Source organism: Hordeum vulgare, chromosome 3H, assembly GCF_904849725.1.
Source record: "Hordeum vulgare subsp. vulgare chromosome 3H, MorexV3_pseudomolecules_assembly, whole genome shotgun sequence".
Classification (NCBI taxonomy): domain Eukaryota; kingdom Viridiplantae; phylum Streptophyta; class Magnoliopsida; order Poales; family Poaceae; genus Hordeum; species Hordeum vulgare.
In genome coordinates this window covers 271,960,040-271,979,586 of record NC_058520.1, presented here as the reverse complement: position 1 = coordinate 271,979,586, position 19,547 = coordinate 271,960,040, and the positions used below count along the sequence as shown (strand labels likewise).

The 19,547-nt window shown below is 43.5% G+C and overlaps 1 protein-coding gene across 1 annotated transcript; it reads left to right on the top strand.

The window, feature by feature from the left end:
* Positions 1–12,852: 12,852 nt before the first annotated feature.
* On the top strand, positions 12,853–16,657 carry LOC123443647. The gene is made up of 2 exons (XM_045120122.1): positions 12,853–13,435; positions 13,518–16,657. Exon 1 carries the CDS (start codon positions 12,923–12,925, stop codon positions 13,430–13,432), a length of 510 nt encoding a protein of 169 aa, XP_044976057.1. The 5' UTR covers positions 12,853–12,922; the 3' UTR covers positions 13,433–13,435; positions 13,518–16,657.
* The last annotated feature ends 2,890 nt before the right edge of the window (positions 16,658–19,547 follow it).

The window sequence follows — 19,547 nt, the reverse complement described above, 5'->3', positions numbered from 1 at the left end:
CTTGCATTGAACGCGCCATGATACGTCTCTGTCATATCGATAATTTTTGATTGGTGCATGCCAATATTCTAGAACTTTCATATACTTTTGGCAACATTTTATATTATTTTTTGGACTAACTTACTTATCCAATGCCTAGTGTGAGTTTCTGCTTTATGTGTGTTTTTTGTATTGCAGAAATTCCATATCAAAGAGAGTCCAAACGCGATCAAAATTTATGGAGTTTTTTGGAATACATGTGAATTATGGGAGTCGGAATCAACACAACACGGTGCCCGAGGGAAGCACAAGCCAACAGGACGTGACCTGGGGGCGCCCTGATGGCTTTGCCCACCCTTAAGTTGGTTGTATCTCTCCTTTGTCCACACGAAAGATAATTTTCCGATAAAAATCCCATCAAAAATTCAGATCGATCGGAGTTACGGATCTTCGGATATTTAGGAAATGGTTAAGGGCCAGAAAAGAGGTCGCGAAAACAGGAGAGACAGAAAGAGAGCGAGAGAGATCCAATCTCGGAGGGGTTGCTGCCCTCTGAGAACCATGGTAGCCATGGAGTAGAGGAGAAACCCTCCTCCAACCTAGGGAGGAGGCCAAGGAAGAATAAGGAGGCAGGATGTCACGCCCAATATGCGATCCTATCCTCATTTTGGAGAATGGATATCATTACAAGTACATGTACAGAAGAGATAAGTATACATAATTTGCTTACACTCTCCACAAGCTACAACATGATCATCTCAATACATTCAATTATTATGTGGAAAAGTAGGGTCCGACTACGGATGAAATCAAATGATAAAAACGACGTCCATCCTTGCTATCCCAAGCTGCCAGCCTGGAGCCGAACTTGGATCGATGATGATGAAGAAGAAGAAACTCCAAAGAGAATAATCATCGCGCTCACGTCAAAGTATCTCTTAACCTGTACCTGCAATTGTTGTTGTAGTAATCTATGAGCCACAGGGACTAAACAATCTCATTTCTAAAGGTATCAAGTCTAGCAAAGCGGAATGGGTGAGGTATGGTAAGTGGTGAGGCTACAACACGCAACTAAGCATTTATTTGAGTGGCTAACTTATGAGTACAAGAATAAGAGAGGGGGTGATCTACACATAACTGGACGTGAACTAATAATAATCAAGAAATGATCAGGAGCACAAACTTACGAGTCAAACATAAGACCATCGTGTCCTCTCTCGGATCAGGAACTCACGAGAAGAGACAGTCATGGTTACGCACACGGTTGGCATATTTTAACTGAGTTTACTTCAAGTTGCAATGGCCGGGTGTTAAATAAAGCTTCCAAGTTGCCACATAACCGCGGGCACGCATTTCCAAAGATTTAACCCCGCAGGGGTGCTCCAACTAGTCTATGACAAACTATCACAAGCTGCCTTAGAGAGAAACCCTCAACCATGAGATAGCCCGAGGTACCCTGGATATCCTATTGGAAATATGCCCTAGAGGCAATAATAAGGTGGTTATTATTATATTTCCTAGTTCATGATAATTGTTTATTATGCATGGTATACTTGTATTAACCAGAACCTTAATACACGTGTGAGTACATAGACTATAATGTGTCCCTAGTGAGCCTCTAGTTGGCTAGTTTGTTGATCAATAGATGGTCATGGTTTGCTCATCATGGACATTGGATGTCATTGATAACGGGATCATATCATTAGGAGAATGATGTGATGGACAAGACCCAATCCTAAGCATAGCACAAGATCGTGTAGTTCGTCTGCTAAAGCTTTTCAAATGTCAAGTATCATTTCCTTGGACCATGAGATTGTGCAATTCCCGGATACCGTAGGATTGCTTTGAGTGTATCAAACGTCACAACATAACTGGGTGATTATAAAGGTGCACTACAGGTATCTCCGAAAGTCTATGCTGGGTTGGTATGAATCGAGACTGGGATTTCTCACTCCGTGTGATGGAGAGGTATCTTTGGGCCCACTCTATAATACACCATCATAATGAGCTCAATGTGACTAAGGAGTTAGCCACATGATGATGTGTTATGGAACAAGAAAATAGGCTTGCCGGAAACGATATTGAACAAGGTATAGGGATACTGACCAACGAATCTCGGGCAAGTATCGTACCGGTAGACAAAGGGAATTGGATACGGGATTAATTGTATCCCCGACATCGTGGTTCATCCGATGAGATCATCGTGGAACATGTAGGAGCCAACATGGATATCCAGGCCCCACTGTTGGTTATTGACCGGAGAGGCGTCTCGGTCATGTTTGCATGGTTTCGAAACCCGTAGGGTCGACACACTTAAGATTCGATGACGCTAGAGTTGTAATGGGAATAGTATGTTGTTGCCAAAGGTTGTTCGGAGTCCCGGATAAGATCCTGGATGTCACGAGGAGTTCCAGAATGGTCCGGAGGTAAAGATTCATATATAGGAAGTGGAGATTTGCCGGGACCACTGGAAGGGTTCCGGGGATCCACCGGGAGAGGCCACCAACCCCACAGGGCCACATAGGCCGAAATAAGGTGGGATCGACCCACCTAGGTGGGCTGGTCGGCCGAACCACGGCCCAAGGGCGCCTAGGGTTGGGAACCCTAGGGCGATGGTGGTCCACCTCCCAACTTGGGAGGCAAGCCACCACAACCCTCGCTGTCGCCCCTCCTCCTCTTGGCCGCCGCACCACCTAGTGGAAACCCTATGGTGGTCGGCCCCCTCTCCCTCCTTCCTATATATAGAGAGGGTTTTGGGAGGGCTGCACACACCTTTTCACCACCTCTTGGCGCAGCCCTACCTCTCCCTATTCTCCTCCTCCGCGGTGCTTGGCGAAGCCCTGCCGGAGAACTGCATAGCTCCACCGTCACCACGCCATCGTGCTGCCAGAGCACTCCCTCAACTCCTCCTCTCTCCTTGCTAGATCAAGGTGAAGGACACATCACCGGGCTGCACGTGTGTAGAACGTGGAGGCGCCGTTGTTCGGCGCTTAGATCGGAATCTTCCACGATCTGAATCGCTACGAGTACGACTCCATCAATTGCGTTCATAGTAAAGCTTCCGCTTAGTCATCTTCAAAGGTATGAAGATGCTCTACCCTTTGCTCATTGCTAGCATCTCCTAGATATATCTTGGTGCGAGGTAGGACATTTTTTGAATTACTACTATGTTCCCCAACAGTGGCATCCGAGCCAGGTTCAATGCGTAGATTCTATGCACGAGTAGAACACAAAAGTTGTGGGTGATGATTTTGTCAGTTGCTTTCCGTTACTATTCCATTCTTTGTTCGGCGGTATTGTGGGATGAAGAGGCACGGACCGACTTTGCACGTACGCTTACATGAGACTGGTTCCACCGCATGACATGCACTTGTTGCATAAGGTGGCTAGCGGGTGTCTGTCTCTCTCACTTTAGTCGAATTTGATTCGATGAAAAGGGTCCTTATGAAGGGTAAATAGCATTGGCATATCAATGTTGTGGCTGTCACGTAGGTAAGAAGCGTTCTTGCTAGAAACCCAAATCAACCACGTAAAACTTGCAACAACAATTAGAGGACGTCTAACTTGTTTTTGCAGGGTATGCTATGTGATCTGATATGGCCAAAATGATGTGATGTATGAGATTGATCATGTTCTTGTAATAGGATTCACGACTTGCAGGTCGATGAGTATGACAACCGACAGGAGCCATAGGAGTTGTCTTAATTTATTGTGTGAGATGCAACGCCATGGGATTACTTTACTTTGTTGCTAACCGTTAGCCATAGGAGTAGAAGTAATAGTTGGCGAGACGACTTCACGGAGACACAATGATGGAGATCTTGATGATGGAGATCATGGTGTCATGCCGGTGGCAATGATGATCATGTCGTGCCCCGAAAGGAGCAAGATGATATTGGACATATCATGTCACTATATGATTTGCATGTGATGTTTATCATGTTTTCATCTTATTGTTTAGAATGACGGTAGCAAGAATAAGATGATCCCTCATTAAATTTTGAGATAAGTATTCCCTTAAGTGTGCACTGTTGCGCAGGATCGTTGTCTCGAAGCACCATGTGATGATTGGGTGTGATAGATTCTAACGTTCGCATACAACAGGTGTAAGCCAGATTTACACACGCAATACACTTAGGTTGACTCGACGAGCCTAGCATGTACAGAAATGTCCTCGGAATACGGGAGACCGAAAGGTCGAACATGAGTCGTATGGATGATACGATCAGCATGGAGATGCTCACCATTGATGACTAGTCCGTCTCACGTGATGATCGGACACGGGCTAGTCGACGTGGATCGTGTAACACTTGGATGACTAGAGGGATGTCTATCTGAGTGGGAGTTCATTAAATAATTTGATTAGATGAACTTAATTATCATGAACTTAGTCTAAAATTTGTATTTACAATCTATACTGTAGATCCAATGGCCAACGCACATGTCCCATTCAATTTCAACGCGTTCCTAGAGAAAACCAAGCTGAAAGACGATGGGAGCAACTATGCAGACTGGGCTCATAATTTAGAGCTCATCATCATGGATTCCAAGAAGGCATATGTCCTTGATGCGCCGCTAGGTGACCCTCCCGTTCTCGCGGCAGCCCAGGACGTTCCGAACTCATGGTAGTCGCGAAGTGATGGCTACTCTCTAGTTCAGTCGGCATGCTTTATAGTTTAGAACCGGGGCTCCAAAAGCGTTTTGAGCAACATGGAGAATATGAGATGTTCGAGGAGCTGAAACTACTTTTCCAAGATCATGCACGGGTCGAGAGATATGAAGTCTCTGACAAGTTCTTCAGTTGTAAGATAGAGGAGAATACTTCTGTTAGTGAGGACATACTCGGAATGTTTGGGTTGCACAACCGCTTGTCTCAGCTGGGAGTTGAACTTTCGGATGAGGCGATCATTGACAGATTCCTCCAGTCACTTCCACCTAGCTATAAGGGCTTTGTGATGAAGTACAACATGCAAGGGATGGAGAAGACAATTCCCGAGTTGTATTCAATGCTGAAATAAGCAAATGTGGAAATCAAGAAAGAACATCAAGTGTTGATGGTGAATAAGACCACCAGTTTCAAGAAAGTCAAGGGTAAAAAGAACTTGAAAAAGGACGGCAAAGCAGTTGCCGCGCACGGTAAACTAGTTGCCGGGAAGAAGCCAAATAAAGAACCCAAGCCTGAGACTGAGTGCTATTACTGCAACGGAACCGTTCACTGGAAGCGGATCTGCCCCAAGTACTTAGCAGATAAGAAGGCCGGCAACAACAAAGCTATATATGATATACATGTTATTGATGTGTACCTTACCAGCGCTCGTAGTAGATCCTAGGTATTTGATACCAGTGTTGTTGCTCACATGTGCAACTCAAAACAGGAATTGCGGAATAAGCGGAGGCTGGCAAAGGACGAGGTGACGATGCGCGTCAGGAATGGTTCCAAATCATCGTCGGCACGCTTCCTCTACATCTACCTTAGGGATTAGTTTTAAACCTTAATAATTGTTATTTAGTACTAGCTTTGAGCATGAACAATATATCTGGATCTTGCTTGATGCGAGATGGCTACTCATTTAAATCTGAGAATAATGGTTGTTCCATTTATATGACTGATATGTTCTATGGTCATGCCCCGCTGGTCAATGGTTTATTCTTAATGAATCTCGAACGTGATGTTACACATATTCATAGTGTGAGTACCAAAAGATGTAAGGTTGATAATGATAGTCCCACATACTTGTGGCACCGCCGCCTTGGTCATATCGGTGTCAAACGCATGAAGAAACTCCATACATTTGGACTTTTGGAGTCTCTTGATTTTGAATCATTTGACACATGCAAACCATGCCTCATGGACAAGATGACCAAGACTCCGTTCTCCGGAACAATGGAGGGAACAACAAACTTGTTGGAAATAATACATACCGATGTATGCGGTCCAATGAGCGTTGAGGCTCACGGTGGCTATCATTTTGTTCTCACCCTCACTGATGTCTTAAGCAGATATGGGTATGTCTACTTAATGAAACACAAGTCTAAAACCTTTGAAAGGTTCAAGGAATTTCAGAGCGAGGTAGAGAATCAACGTGACAAGAAAATAAAGTTCCTACAATTTGATCGTGGAGGAGAATATTTGAGTCACGAGGTTGGCACACATTTAAGAAAATGTGGAATTGTTTCACAACTCACGCCTCCTAGCACACCTCAGCGTAATGGTTTGTCTGAACGTTGTAATCGCACTCTATTGGATATGGTGTGATATAGGATGTCTCTTACTGATCTACCACTATCATTTTGGGGATATGCATTGGAAACTGCCGCATTCACTTTAAACAGGGCACCGTCTAAATCCGTTGACACGACATCGTATGAATTATGGTTTGGAAAGAAACCTAAGCTGTCGTTTCTGAAAGTTTGGGGCTGCGATGCTTATGTGAAGAAGCTTCAACCTGAGAAGCTCGAACCCAAATTGGAAAAATGCGTCTTCATAGGATACCCTAAAGAAACTATTCGGTATACCTTCTATCTTAGATCCAAAGGAAAAATCTTTGTTGCCATGAATGGATCCTTTCTAGAGAAAGAGTTTCTCTTGAAAGAAGTAAGTGGGAGGAAAGTAGAACTTGATGTGGTAATTGTACCGCCTCTCGAACCAGAGAGTAGCGTAGCACAAGAAAATCTTTCTGAGGTGCCTGCACCGGCTAGAGAAGAAGTTAATGATGAAGATCATGTAACTTCAGATCAAGTTGCTACCAAACCTCGAAGGTCCACAAGGACACGTTCCGCACCAGAGTGGTTCGACAACCCTGTCATGGAGATCATGTTGTTTGACAAAAGTGAACCTTCGAACTATGAAGAAGCGATGGCGGGCCCGGATTCCAACAAATGGCTTGAAGACATGAAATTCGAGAACAAAGTATGGACTTTGGTGGACTTACCCGATGATCGGCGAGCCATAGAAAATAAATGGATCTTCAAGAGGAAGACTGGCGCGAATGGTAATGTGACCATCTATAAGGCTTGACTTGTCACTAAGGGTTATCGAGAAGTTCAAGGAATTGACTATGATGAGACCTTCTCACCCTTAGCGATGCTGAAGTCCGTCCGAGTCATGTTAGAAGTTGCTGCATTTTATGATTATGAGATCTGGAAAATGGACGTCAAAACGGCATTCCTGAACGACTTTATTAAGGAAGAATTGTGTATGATACAGCAGGAAGATTTTCTCGATCCTAAAAATGTTGACAAGGTATGCAAGCTCCAGCGCTCCATTTATGGGCTGGTGCAAGCATCTCGGAGTTGGAACATTCACTTTGATGAGGTGATCAAAGCGTTTGGGTTTGTACAGACTTATGGAGAAGCCTGCATTTACAAGAAAGCGAGTGGGAGCTCTGTAGCATTTCTCATATTATATGTGGATGACATATTGTTGATGGGAAATGATATATAACTTTCTGAAAGCATAAAGGCCTATTTTAATAAGAGTTTTTCAATGAAGGACCATGGAGAAGCTGCTTACATATTAGGCATCAAGATCTATAGAGATAGATCGAGATGCCTCATTGGTCTTTCAAAAAGCACATACCTTTACAAGATATTGAATAAGTTCAATATGCATAAGGCCAAGAAGGGGTTCTTGCCTGTATTACAAGGTGTTAGGTTGAGTACGGCTCAATGCCCGACCACGGCAGAAGATAGAGAAAAGATGAGTACCGTCCCCTATGCTTCAGCCATAGGCTCTATTATGTATGTCATGCTATGTACCAGACCTGATGTGAACCTTGCCATAAGTTTGGTAGGGAGGTACCAAAGTGATCAGGAGTGGATCACTAGACAGCGGTCAAGAATATCCTAATGTACCTAAAAAGGACTGAAGATATGTTTCTCGTTTATGGAGGTGCTGAAGAGCTCGTCGTAAAGGGTTACGTCGATGCTAGCTTCTACACAGATCCGGATGACTGCAAGTCACAAACCGGATACGTGTATATTTTGAAAGGTGGGGCAGTCAGCTGGTGCAGTTGCAAGCAAAGCATCATGGCGGCATCTACATGTGAAGTGGAGTACATACCTGCTTCGGAAGCAGTACGGGAAGGAGTCTGGATGAAGGAGTTCATCAGCGACCTAGGAGTGATTCCCAATGCGTAGGGCCCGATGACTCTCTTTTGTGACAACACTCGAGCTATTGCTATTGCCAAGGAGCCCAGGTTTCACAAAAAGACCAAGCACATCAAGTGTCGCTTCAACTCCATTCGTGGATACATCCAGGATGGAGATATAGATATTTGTAAAGTACATACATATCTGAATGTCACAGATACGATGACTAAACCTCTTCCATGAGCAAAACATCATCATCACCAGAACTCTATGGGTGTTCGATTCATCACAATGTCACTAGATTATTGACTCTAGTGCAAGTGGGCGACTGTTGGAAATATGCCCTAGAGGCAATAATAAAGTGGTTATTATTATAATTCCTAGTTCAATATAATTTTCTATTATTCATGCTATAATTTTAATACATGTGTGAATAAATAGACCACAATGTGTCCCTAGTGAGCCTCTAGTTGGCTAGCTCGTTGATCAACAGATGGTCATGGTTTCCTGATCATGGACATTGGATGTCATTGATAACGGGATCACATCATTAGGAGAATGATGTGATGGACAAGACACAATCCTAAGCATAGCACAAGATCGTCTAGTTCGTGTGCTAAAGCTTTTCAAATGTCAAGTATCATTTCCTTATACCATGAGATTGTGCAACTTCCGGATACCGTGGGAGTGCTTTGGGTGTATCAAACGTCACAAGGTAACTGGGTGATTATAAACGTGCACTACAGGTATCTCCCGAAGTGTCTGTGGGGTTGGTACGAATCGAGACTGGGATTTGTCAGTGCGTGTGACGGAGAGGTATATCTGGGCCCACTCTGTAATACATCATCATAATGAGCTCAATGTGACGAAGGAGTTATCCACGGTATGATGTGTTATGGAACGAGTAAAGAGACTTGCCGGCAAAGAGATTGAACAAGCTATAGGGATACCCACGATTGAATCTCGGGCAAGTATCATACCGGTAATGAAAGGGAATTGCATACGGGATTGATTTTATCCCTGACATCGTGGTTCATCCGATGAGATCATCGTGGAACATGTAGGAGCCAACATGGATATCCAGACCCCCGCTGTTGGTTATCGATCGGAGAGGCATCTCGGTCATGTATGCATGGTTCCCGAACCCGTAGGGTCTACACACTTAAGGTTCGATGACGCTAGAGTTGTAATGGGAATAGTATGTGGTTACCGAAGGTTGTTCGGAGTCCCGGATGAGATCCCGAACGTCATGAGGAGTTCCGGAATGGTATGGAGGTAAAGATTCATACATAGGAAGTGGATATTTGATCGCTGGAAGTGTTTCAGGGATCATCGCTATTGTACCGGGACCACCAAAAGGGTTCCGGGGGTCCACCGGCAGGGGCCACTTGTGACATCCTCAGCTTTTGCTACAGTAATGCATGTAATTAAGCGACAGTCATCCCGCGCTAATGATGGCACGTCACAGTGGATTATATCAATGATCTCATGTTAGTTTGAATCGAATCAAAATTAGAAACTTAAAGATAAAGTCGAACGAGAAAAGATTTCGGTTGTAAAAATAAAAATGTTAGTGAGTTATAAAAATTCCCTAACGAATTATAAATTTGAATCGGGCACTTTTGAAACTATTGATAGTCTCTATATATTTAAAACATAAGCTTTATGTAAAAGAAATAAATGAACGGAAGTAATTAATAATAATAATAATAAAAGAATATAGTAAAGAAAAGTAAAGAAAAAACCTAGCCCAAATGGGCCAAAATTGACCCACCCGGCCACCCCCATTCGGCCCACCCACCTCGGGTATATGACCCGAGGGGGCAACCCTAATCCTCCCGTCACCCCACTCCTCCCCTGCCGCCGCTGCACTCCCCCGCTCACAACTCCCTCCCCACCGAGGCCTCACGCCTCACCTACCACTCCCTCACACCCCCGCCCGACAAGCTCACCCTCCTCACCAACCACGCCCATCCCACCGACTCCCCCGTGTCACCCTCCTGCTCTCCCACCTCGCGCCGCCCCTGCATCCCTCCACTCGCCAGCGGCCCTGCATCTCCTCCCGTGAGCATCTTCCACGCATGTGCCGGCCGTCTCACCAGATCCCGGCAGTCGAGCCCCTCCCCATCGGGCTCCCTCCCTCCCGCTCGGTCCAGAAGGGAACGAGCAGGGAGGTCCCCCTCTCCCTGCCGACCACACCGAGGCGCCGTCACCGTCGCCCGCACCCCGGGAGGCCCCTCTGGCGACCCCCCCCTCGCCGGAACCACCACCACCACCACCTCATCCTCCTCCACGCCGGATACGACGTCGTCTCCTTCGCACCTCCCGAGAACTCCAGCTACACCGGGCCCTCTCGTCAATGCTGGTGAGCCCCAAGCCCCGGCCATTCTCTCCTCCTTCCTCTCCCGGTTCCATTCGGGCAATCGGCGCGCCGTTCCGACGTCGTTGTGCTCCTGTAGGTGTAGTTGGAGGTTTCTCCTTCTTCTCGGTTGAGAGAGATGTTCTGTGTAACACAGAGGGTTAGGAGTTAGCACAAAGTTGTCTCACAGAAAAAGAAAAATAGAATGATGTATTTGTGTATGTATGTATGTATTATATGTCGTATGTATTTTGTATGTATGAGATGCACGTATGTATGTATATATGTATGTCGGTATAGGGAGAAATACATTTGGGTATTTGATCTAGGTTGGTTGGAAGGCCTTATTACGCATTAACCGTCTCCGTGGGAAGAATTATGGGTACTCGACGTCGCGGTATCAGCAGAAGCTCTTCAGACGTTAGCAATGTAGCGGCGCGCGCCCGAGTGGTCCCGAGATGCATCGCTCTTGTATTAAGGGGTGCTAGGACAGACGTCGGTCGCCCTCGCATCGTGTAGGAGCGCGGAGGGGAAGTGGGCCCATGAACCCTCTGTGCTTAGGAGTTAGACCGGCGGGTAGGCCTCTCTGCTGAGCTTAGGTGTGGCTGCGACTTATCGATATTCCGAGGCCGGGCAGGACCCAGAAAAGTGTGTCCGGCCAGAGTGTTATCGAGCGCGTCGGGGAATATGTTGTGCACCCCTGCAGGGAAGAACTTATCTATTCGAATAGCCGTGTCCACTGTTACAGGACGACTTGGAGTTGTGCCCTGATCTTATACAACTACAATTGTTACTTAACTGGATTTTAGTTGCCCCAGGATTGCTTCCTCACAGGGAGTCGAGGGAGGATCTCTGGGCGTGACCTCATATTAATATTGATGTAACAATATGAATATTAATTGTGTTACACATGTTCTACTCTTGTCTATTGCTGCAAGACCCTAAAGATGCTAGTCTTCGATAGGACCAGGCCTTTCTCTCTCTATTCTCGCATTGCTGCAGTCAGTCCACACATAAACCCCCCTTCTTTGATACTGATGCATACTTAGCATAGTTTTGATGTAAGACTTGCGAGTACTTTTGGATGAGTACTCACCGTTGCTTTGCTCCCCCTTTTGTCCCCTTGATCCGTTGCTGCGACCAGATGATGGAGCCCAGGAGATGGAGTTTCCTGCCGATGTCTGCCCCCCCGATGGTGTTTTCTTTGCGGAGGCCGCTGAAGACCAGGAGTAGTTTAGGAGGTTCCCAGGCAGGAGGCCTCGCCTCGTTCGATCGTGTTTCTTTTGTGCTAGCCTTCTCTAAGACACCCCATGTGTACACTACAAGAAATATGGTCAATTATGACCAAAATTATTGACGGGGGTTTAATTGGTCATAGATCAATGACCAAAATTCACAAATTGGTCGTGAAGACCGTGGATGGGTCAAAACCCTATACTGTCATGACCATTCAGGGTGAATAGGTCATTATCTAATTGCATAGAATGGTCATAAAGATGTGAATGATGCATACTAGCTTATTTCAAGTCCATCACGATGAAATGATATTATCATAGAAATCTGTTGAGGGTGACTGGATGACAACTCAACAATTTTATCAAGTTTTTTGTTTAATTGTTAATTTTTTGTCTAGGTGTATGTCTAGTTGTCAATTTTAACAACCACACACACGACTATGTTGGAGAAATTGACAGACGTGTCGCGTGGTTGTCAATGACATATAATTGTTAAAATTGATAAAAATGGGGCCAACAAGACTCAATCAAAGACATGTCACTAGTTCAACAAGCACCTACGAGTAGGCATTTATCGTGCATATGCTATAGTAGCGGTTGGAAATATTTTTAATTATATATGTGTTCTGTTATGGGCCTCCTTTACGCCAAACCTGAACCAAGTCCATATTTCTATAAATAACAGAAAAACTATTGGTTGCAAGCCCGTGACCTAGAAACTAACCCTAGAAAACAAAAATATCGGGTCAAGTCTATCGCAAGGGGCAGCGGCGTCGCGACTGACCATCACTTGCACGCAGCGGGCAGCGGGTGGCGCCGTGGCTAACCATAAATTACGTCGGGCAGGCAACAAGCATCTCAGAAAAATGATATGTGTATTCACTCGATTAGAGGAATTATGTTTCTGTCTATATAATACTCCCTCCGTTCCTAAATATAAGTCTTTAAAGAGATGTCACTAGGAGTCTACATACAGAGCAAAATGTGTGAATCTACACTTTAAAATATGTCTATATACATCCGTATGTAGTCTACTAGTGGAATCTCTAAAAAGACTTATATTTAGGACGGGAAGAGTATGTGCAAACATTTTTAGCTCCAAATCGCCTCCAGTCACACCTAAAATCTTTCCCGCTACTACCAAAAACTTTCCCGCTTCACATATGAGCATATTTTCATCAAGTATTTCAGCCGCACCGCACCATACATCGACTCCCATCCAAACATTTCCCACAAATCCCCTCGAACCCTAGCCGCCATGTCCTCCCCTCGAACCCTAGCCACCCCTTCCTTCCCCTTGAGCACAAGCAACGGCCGATCTAGACACCGGCTGCGCAACACGAGCAGCGGCCTGATCGATCCAGCCACCGGCCGCGCATCCCCTCGAGCGCGAGCGGCGGCCGATCCAGCCACCGGCGGCGCGTCCCCTCGAGCGCGAGCAGCGGCCGATCAAGCCATCGGCGGCGTAGCGCGAGCATCAGGCCATCGATCCAACCACCGGTGGCGCTGCGCGAGCAGGGGCCCGATCGATCCAGCCACCCGCGACGCGACGCGAGCAGCGGCCCAATCGATCCACCCATCGGCAGGGCGGCACGAGCAACGGCTCGGTCGATCCAGCCACTTGCGGGGCGGGGCGAGCAACGGACGGTCCAACCACCGTAGGGCGGCGCAAGCAGATCTTCCTGCTGTCCACGAGCCTGCTTGCTTGTTCTTCGCCCAGATCATCCATCCATCCATAGTTTCATACCATACGCACCTCGTCCACTGACAGGTAACCACACATCCATCGCTTGTACATCTCTCGCATGCTCTGCTGCACTGTGCCTTGATTCCGGTTCCGTTTGATGATGCAGATTAGGATGTCCTGGGATGGGACAGTGGTGTTCTTCCATGTCGTGCTCTGATCATCATCGCTGCTCCGCTGATTGCCACTGCTCTGGGAGGACATGCAAGCTCGGTTCAGCGAGCTGGTGTTCTTCTACTTGTTTAGCTTAAGATTAATTCTTCTTGCTAATTTCTTCCTTGTTTTTCAGCATCAGCAGTATTGCTAGTGGGAGCGGGAATCATGATGCATCATATCATCTTCTATTATAGTTGTAGATAAGAAGAAACTTTTTCATTGGTGTTGTCCGTAGTGTTTGTTAGGAAATGAAAAGAAATGTCGGCCTGAATGTTATTGCATGCCGCTAGCAAAGCTTGCGATCTGGGCCATTGTTTTGACAGAACTCAAAGTCCACGACCATGTTGACAAAGTGGGTTGTTAGTGGTCAAAAGAAAAAGGCGTTTCAGGCACTGCCTTTTTGTTTGGCTTTTCTTTAGATGGAATCACTTTTGGAGATAGAAAATTTCCAAATTAACATCTGTTTTGCATTTTTGGTAAACTTAAATATTTAATCCTCCTCTTACACTTAAATTTCTGCAAATATAATGCACTGAACTGCAAAAGTATTTTATTTTCCAGTGGATGTAAACTGGACAATTAGTATATTATATGAAGATATGATACATCAGCAATATTTTTCAATAGCTAAAAATATGCAGGCTGCAGCTTGTGTATTTCGGTATGATAGTGCGTTATTTATGTCGACGACAAGTAGTGAAGTGTGTGTGTCTAGATATTATATGTGCAACTTGAGTGCTTATCTACCTTTCAAAGTATTGCCCACTTTATGTTTGTAACTCGTAACAACTATGTTCTTCCCTTGGCCATCAACTCGTCCAACGAGCAAGGACAGTAGCAACAACCAATCAGGCAACTAAGCATCACCAAGTTCACTAGCATTAATCCAAGTCCCTTGAAATCCACAATGACAAAGATAACAAGAAGCAAGAAAGGCGCAGGCATACAACTTGTTTGTTAAGTGTGTTGTTTGATTTCTATAGATGTGAATTGTGCTTTGTATAGTTTTGTGCCTAGCTAATGTTTATAACCTAATAATTGAAATTTACGTCTTCTAGGATTGCTAATAGTTCACTCCTGATTTGTATTCTGTATTAAGTAACTAAAACGAAATAAATACATAGTACGATAACTTGCTTGAATCACACGCACAGAACAAGTTGGCTTCGCAAATGCTAAGTTATAGCATTATATGATGCTTTGGTCTATAACTGAATTTCTGTTTGTGTTGTCTTGCTTCTCTAAGAGGATATATCGAATATACTATATTTTTCCAGCAGTATGCATTAGAACAAATTTTAGGTGTGCTTTAGTAGAAAAAGGTAGTCGCACTATGAGGGATGTACTACAATAGTAGTTTGTTGCTACAAAAAGTTCGATTCCAATCTTAGAATAGATCCAGCCTCCAACTAGAATCTCTGATTGTGTAATCTAATGTGATGTGATTGTTCTGTATCCACTTTTTAAAGTATTCAATGGGGCTGATTTTCAGACTCCAATGTTCTTTTCGAATTGTTCCATAAATTACTGATAAATGTGCTGTACAATGTTTATTTAGTGACCACGTTGAGAAAATGCTTGCAGAGTGCTGACATGTTTCAACTTTTTAATATATTCCCAAATACACAACAAAAGTATATTAGTCACCTTCGTACATTTTTTCCGCATGTAACCAAACCTATTAAAAACAAGTACTATTAACTTAACAAAATCCCTAGACCGTGCAGGTGCATGGGTTGATGACGAGTACTTCTGAATTGCAAATTGGATTATAATCCTTATGAGCCTTTATGGTTGCTCCATTAATTCTGATGTTTGGTTTTTCATGGTAGGAAACATGTTAGTCGAACAACTGGAACCGTTCGAATGTGAAGTACCATCACAAAACTCGTTCTCGCCCCTACATTTTCGTAGGGCGATTCTGTTATCTCCTAGTACATTGCTACTACACAATAGCCAACAATGTTGAATATCGTTATATTTCTAGAATAAATACAATAGCAAACAATGTTGAATACTGTTATATTTCTAGAATAAATACAATAGCAAACAATGTTGAATACTGTTATATTTCTACACAATAGCCAACAATGGCTGATAAATCCGAGTATCATCATATAATTCATGTGTGATATTTCTAGAATATGTAATTGGTAGATAGCAATGTTGTTTTCAATTTGACACACATGGATGATAAGTTCCAGTACAACTTCATGTGATGCAATATTCTTTGCTTTCTGAATTTATTAATAGTCGTTGCCAAACTAATGTGTTTATATAAATCATGTTTGCTACTTTGTTAATAAATCATGCACTTCTTAATTCATTTTGTGTATGGCTTGCTGTCAAAACACTAAACTTAAGATGTCCTTGATTAATTGAGTGAAGCCATCATTATAGTAGTTGTATAATGTACGAGTTATGCATCTCCTAGTGGAGGAGCATGTAACTTTTGGTCGCATGTGTTGTGTGATTAAAATGATGACTACATTATACTTTGATTTTTGCTCGGTTTGTAGTCTTCTAGAATTTTGTTCGTTATTATTACTACTGTTATATTCTCTTGAGAGCTATGTTCTCAACCTATCCTATTGATATAAGTGCTTGTTGTCATGTTTGTCCTAAATATTTAATTGAATATTGATAAATATTTAATCGACTACTGATATCATGTGTATAGTTGAGTTACTATATTAAGTAGTATTAAGTAGCCAGTTTCGTGCGTGCTGTAAATAAGATGTTGTCCCTTTTTTCAAATAACATCACTTGTCTTCTTGACTTGTTTTCAAATAAGTACCGTGTGCAATTTGTAGGCTTCATTATTAGTAAAATATGTGGCTGAATATATTGATGGACATTGTACATCTTTCTTCAAATGCGAGGCTGACATGGAAAGTGCTATGGAACAAGAGGTACCACAACCTGGAGAACCAAATTGTTGCTGTAGTTGCTGACATTCTCACTACAGAATGTCTCTTAGCACATTCATTCAAAATTTTGGCCTTGAGTCAACCTTCAAATTTTGTGATCCTGTGATGTAATGATACTACTATGTTATTTGAGTTATATTATTATTATCATTATATTCTCCTATTCTTTTGGTTGACTACCAAATTGTCAACAAAAATACTGTTGATTTTCCTTGAATAAGAGCTGGACTAATTGATGATGAAATGAATAAATGGCATGTACGTTGCCTCAGCCTAAGAATTAACGTTAACAGTAACACGTTGATTTGTTGGGCTCTTTCAATGGTTGTGGCCCAAAAGTAAATCTAATAATTGATTGAATTAATTGGCTTGATCCATTATTGGGCTCGGCCCATTTAAACAACAGATTTCAACTAATCCTACATGGCGTCCACATGTCATTTTGACACGTCATCATGTGCCACCTGGGCATTGCCATGTTGGCTGGCCACATCAGATCCTACGTGATTTAGGCTCATCCGTCATGACCATAATTTTGGTCGTGGATTTTACGACCAAAATTTTGGTCAAGGGAGGCCATGACCAAAATTCCAGAAAAGGTCGTCTTTGTTCTTTCTTGACGGCCAACTGTTGACCTTGTGAATTTGGTCAAACAAAGGTCAATAAACGAAAACAATGACAAATCAACGAACAAAATGGGGAGTCATAATTGACCTTATTTCTTGTAGTGGTATGTCTATACTCATATATTGTTGCTTCCGTTGACTCGTGTGTTTATCGAACTTTTGTATTCTCAACCTCGAGACCCCTGGCTTGTAATATGAAGCTTGTATTAATTTATTTGTGTCTAGAGTTGTGTTGTGATATCTTCCCGTGAGTCCTTGGGTTTGATCGTACGCATTTGCGTGTATGATTAGCGTACGGTTAAACGGAGGGCGTCACACCACTAGCCCGGAGGGCCACAAGGGTCGAAATAAGGTGGGACCAAGCCATCTAGGTGGGTTGGCTCGGCCGAACTAGGGCCCAAGGGCTGGGAACCCAACTTGGGAGGCAAGCAACCTCAATCCTGGCCGCCGTCCCTCCTCCTCTTGGCCGCCGCACCACCTAGGGGAAACCCTAGGGTGGCCGGCCCCTCTCCCTCCCTCCTATATATAGAGAGGATTTTGGGAGGGCTTCACACCTTTTCACCACCTCTTGGCACAACCTTACCTCTCCTCCTTGTTGGATCAAGGTGAAGGAGACGTCACCGGGCTTCACGTGTGTTGAGCGCGGAGGCGTCGTTGTTCGGCACTTAGATCGAAATCTTCCGTGATCTGAATCACTACGAGTACGACTCCATCAACCACATTCATAGTAACGCTTTCGCTTAGCGATCTTCAAAGGTATGAAGATGTTCTACCCCTTGCTCGTTTCTAGCATCTCCTAGATAGATCTTGGTGGGACATAGGAACTTTTTTTGAATTACTACTACGTTCCCCAACATATCCCAGTGCACAAGACATTCGAAAAGGGTAAAAAAATCTAGCAAGACCGCCCGACACGACGGATCCCAATAGGAGCCACATATATCTGTTTCTCAGGGCACCATTGGATGGGTCACACTACGAGTAAAACCAAACAATGAGTTTCCCCACGGTGGCCCCGTAGTTTGCCTGTTTGGGACCAACACCATTAGCACTGCCCCCCTGTATTATGTTGAATTAATCCTCGGGTTCATGACGCCCTATGCTTAACTAAGGATGTTTAGTATTATTATGTTGAGCAAATATAGTAGCAATGTTAGGCCTTGGCACAAGAGTTTTATCCCAAAACAAAAATCAAGAGGGTCCCCATAACAACTCCAAGCATGTTAGGAGTCCTGAATATGGAACATAACACCTGCACACAAGTAACTAGGGCGGCAAAGATGGAACAAAACACTGGGCTAGAAGGCCAAGCCTGCCACCTTTTACCAAGTATATAGGTGCATTAAATTAAATAGCAATAATATTGTGATATAACAAGGAATCCATGTTGTCACATGCGAAGAAACTTGCACCTGCAACTAACAAAGCTATAAGAAGGCTGAGCAAGCGGTAACATAGCCAAACATAAGTTACTGGGATGTGGAGGGGCTAGAGGCTTTTCATGTCAATGCTGGGAGGCTTGACATAACAAGTGGTGGGGAGCGAGACATAGTGATAGAAACGAGATAAATAACATAGCAATGATAGTAGTGGTATCTAGGGAAATAATCATCTTGCTTGTGATCTCGCTTGGAAGAAAAACAAATTCGTGAAGTTGACGAACCAACGTAGTCGAACGAATCCTCACACTCGAAAGCGGTTCGGAATTCTATCGAGAAGAAACAATCCCTAAACAACACATATGATGCATGCCAGTTTAGTTATGCAAGGCATGTGTAACACCCTATGTTTGACACTCCTGACTGATTTGACTTATCTCCAAAATTAGGACCAATTAATTTTTTTGTGAATGCTTGTGATGCTTGATATGATGTTTGCTTGCTTGCCTATTGCTTGTGTTTGAATCCAATGCTCCTGCTTCTCTCCAAACTCAGCTCCTTGACCCAAACCCTTGCCTAATGATCCTGCCATGTGTGTAGGACCAAAATCATTTTTACCAAATATTATTTTCATCAAAAAGCATTACTTTGATTTTAGCTTTCAAAACCCATGAGTTGGGTTTTGTACTACAAGTCCTCAAATTAGGGAAGTTATTTTTCACCAAATGTTTTATTCAAAACCCAATATCAAAATTGCTTTCCAAAACCACAATATTAATATTTTAAATGTTATTTTACTATTTTATTTAAATGCCTTCCTGTGAGGCTAGAAATGGTCTCTTATGAAGGAAAGTTATTTTTATTGCTTTCAAAATATTTGAGAAAATTTAGGGAAACTCAATGGACATATATATTCCATATATATGAGTTTCAGCACATGGTCATGTTCAAAATATTGGGCAAAACCCTTCAAAACCCTTCATGCCTATTTCAAGCTTTTGGAATATGTCTATAAAAAATATTCTCAATAAATACCTGTAAAATTCTA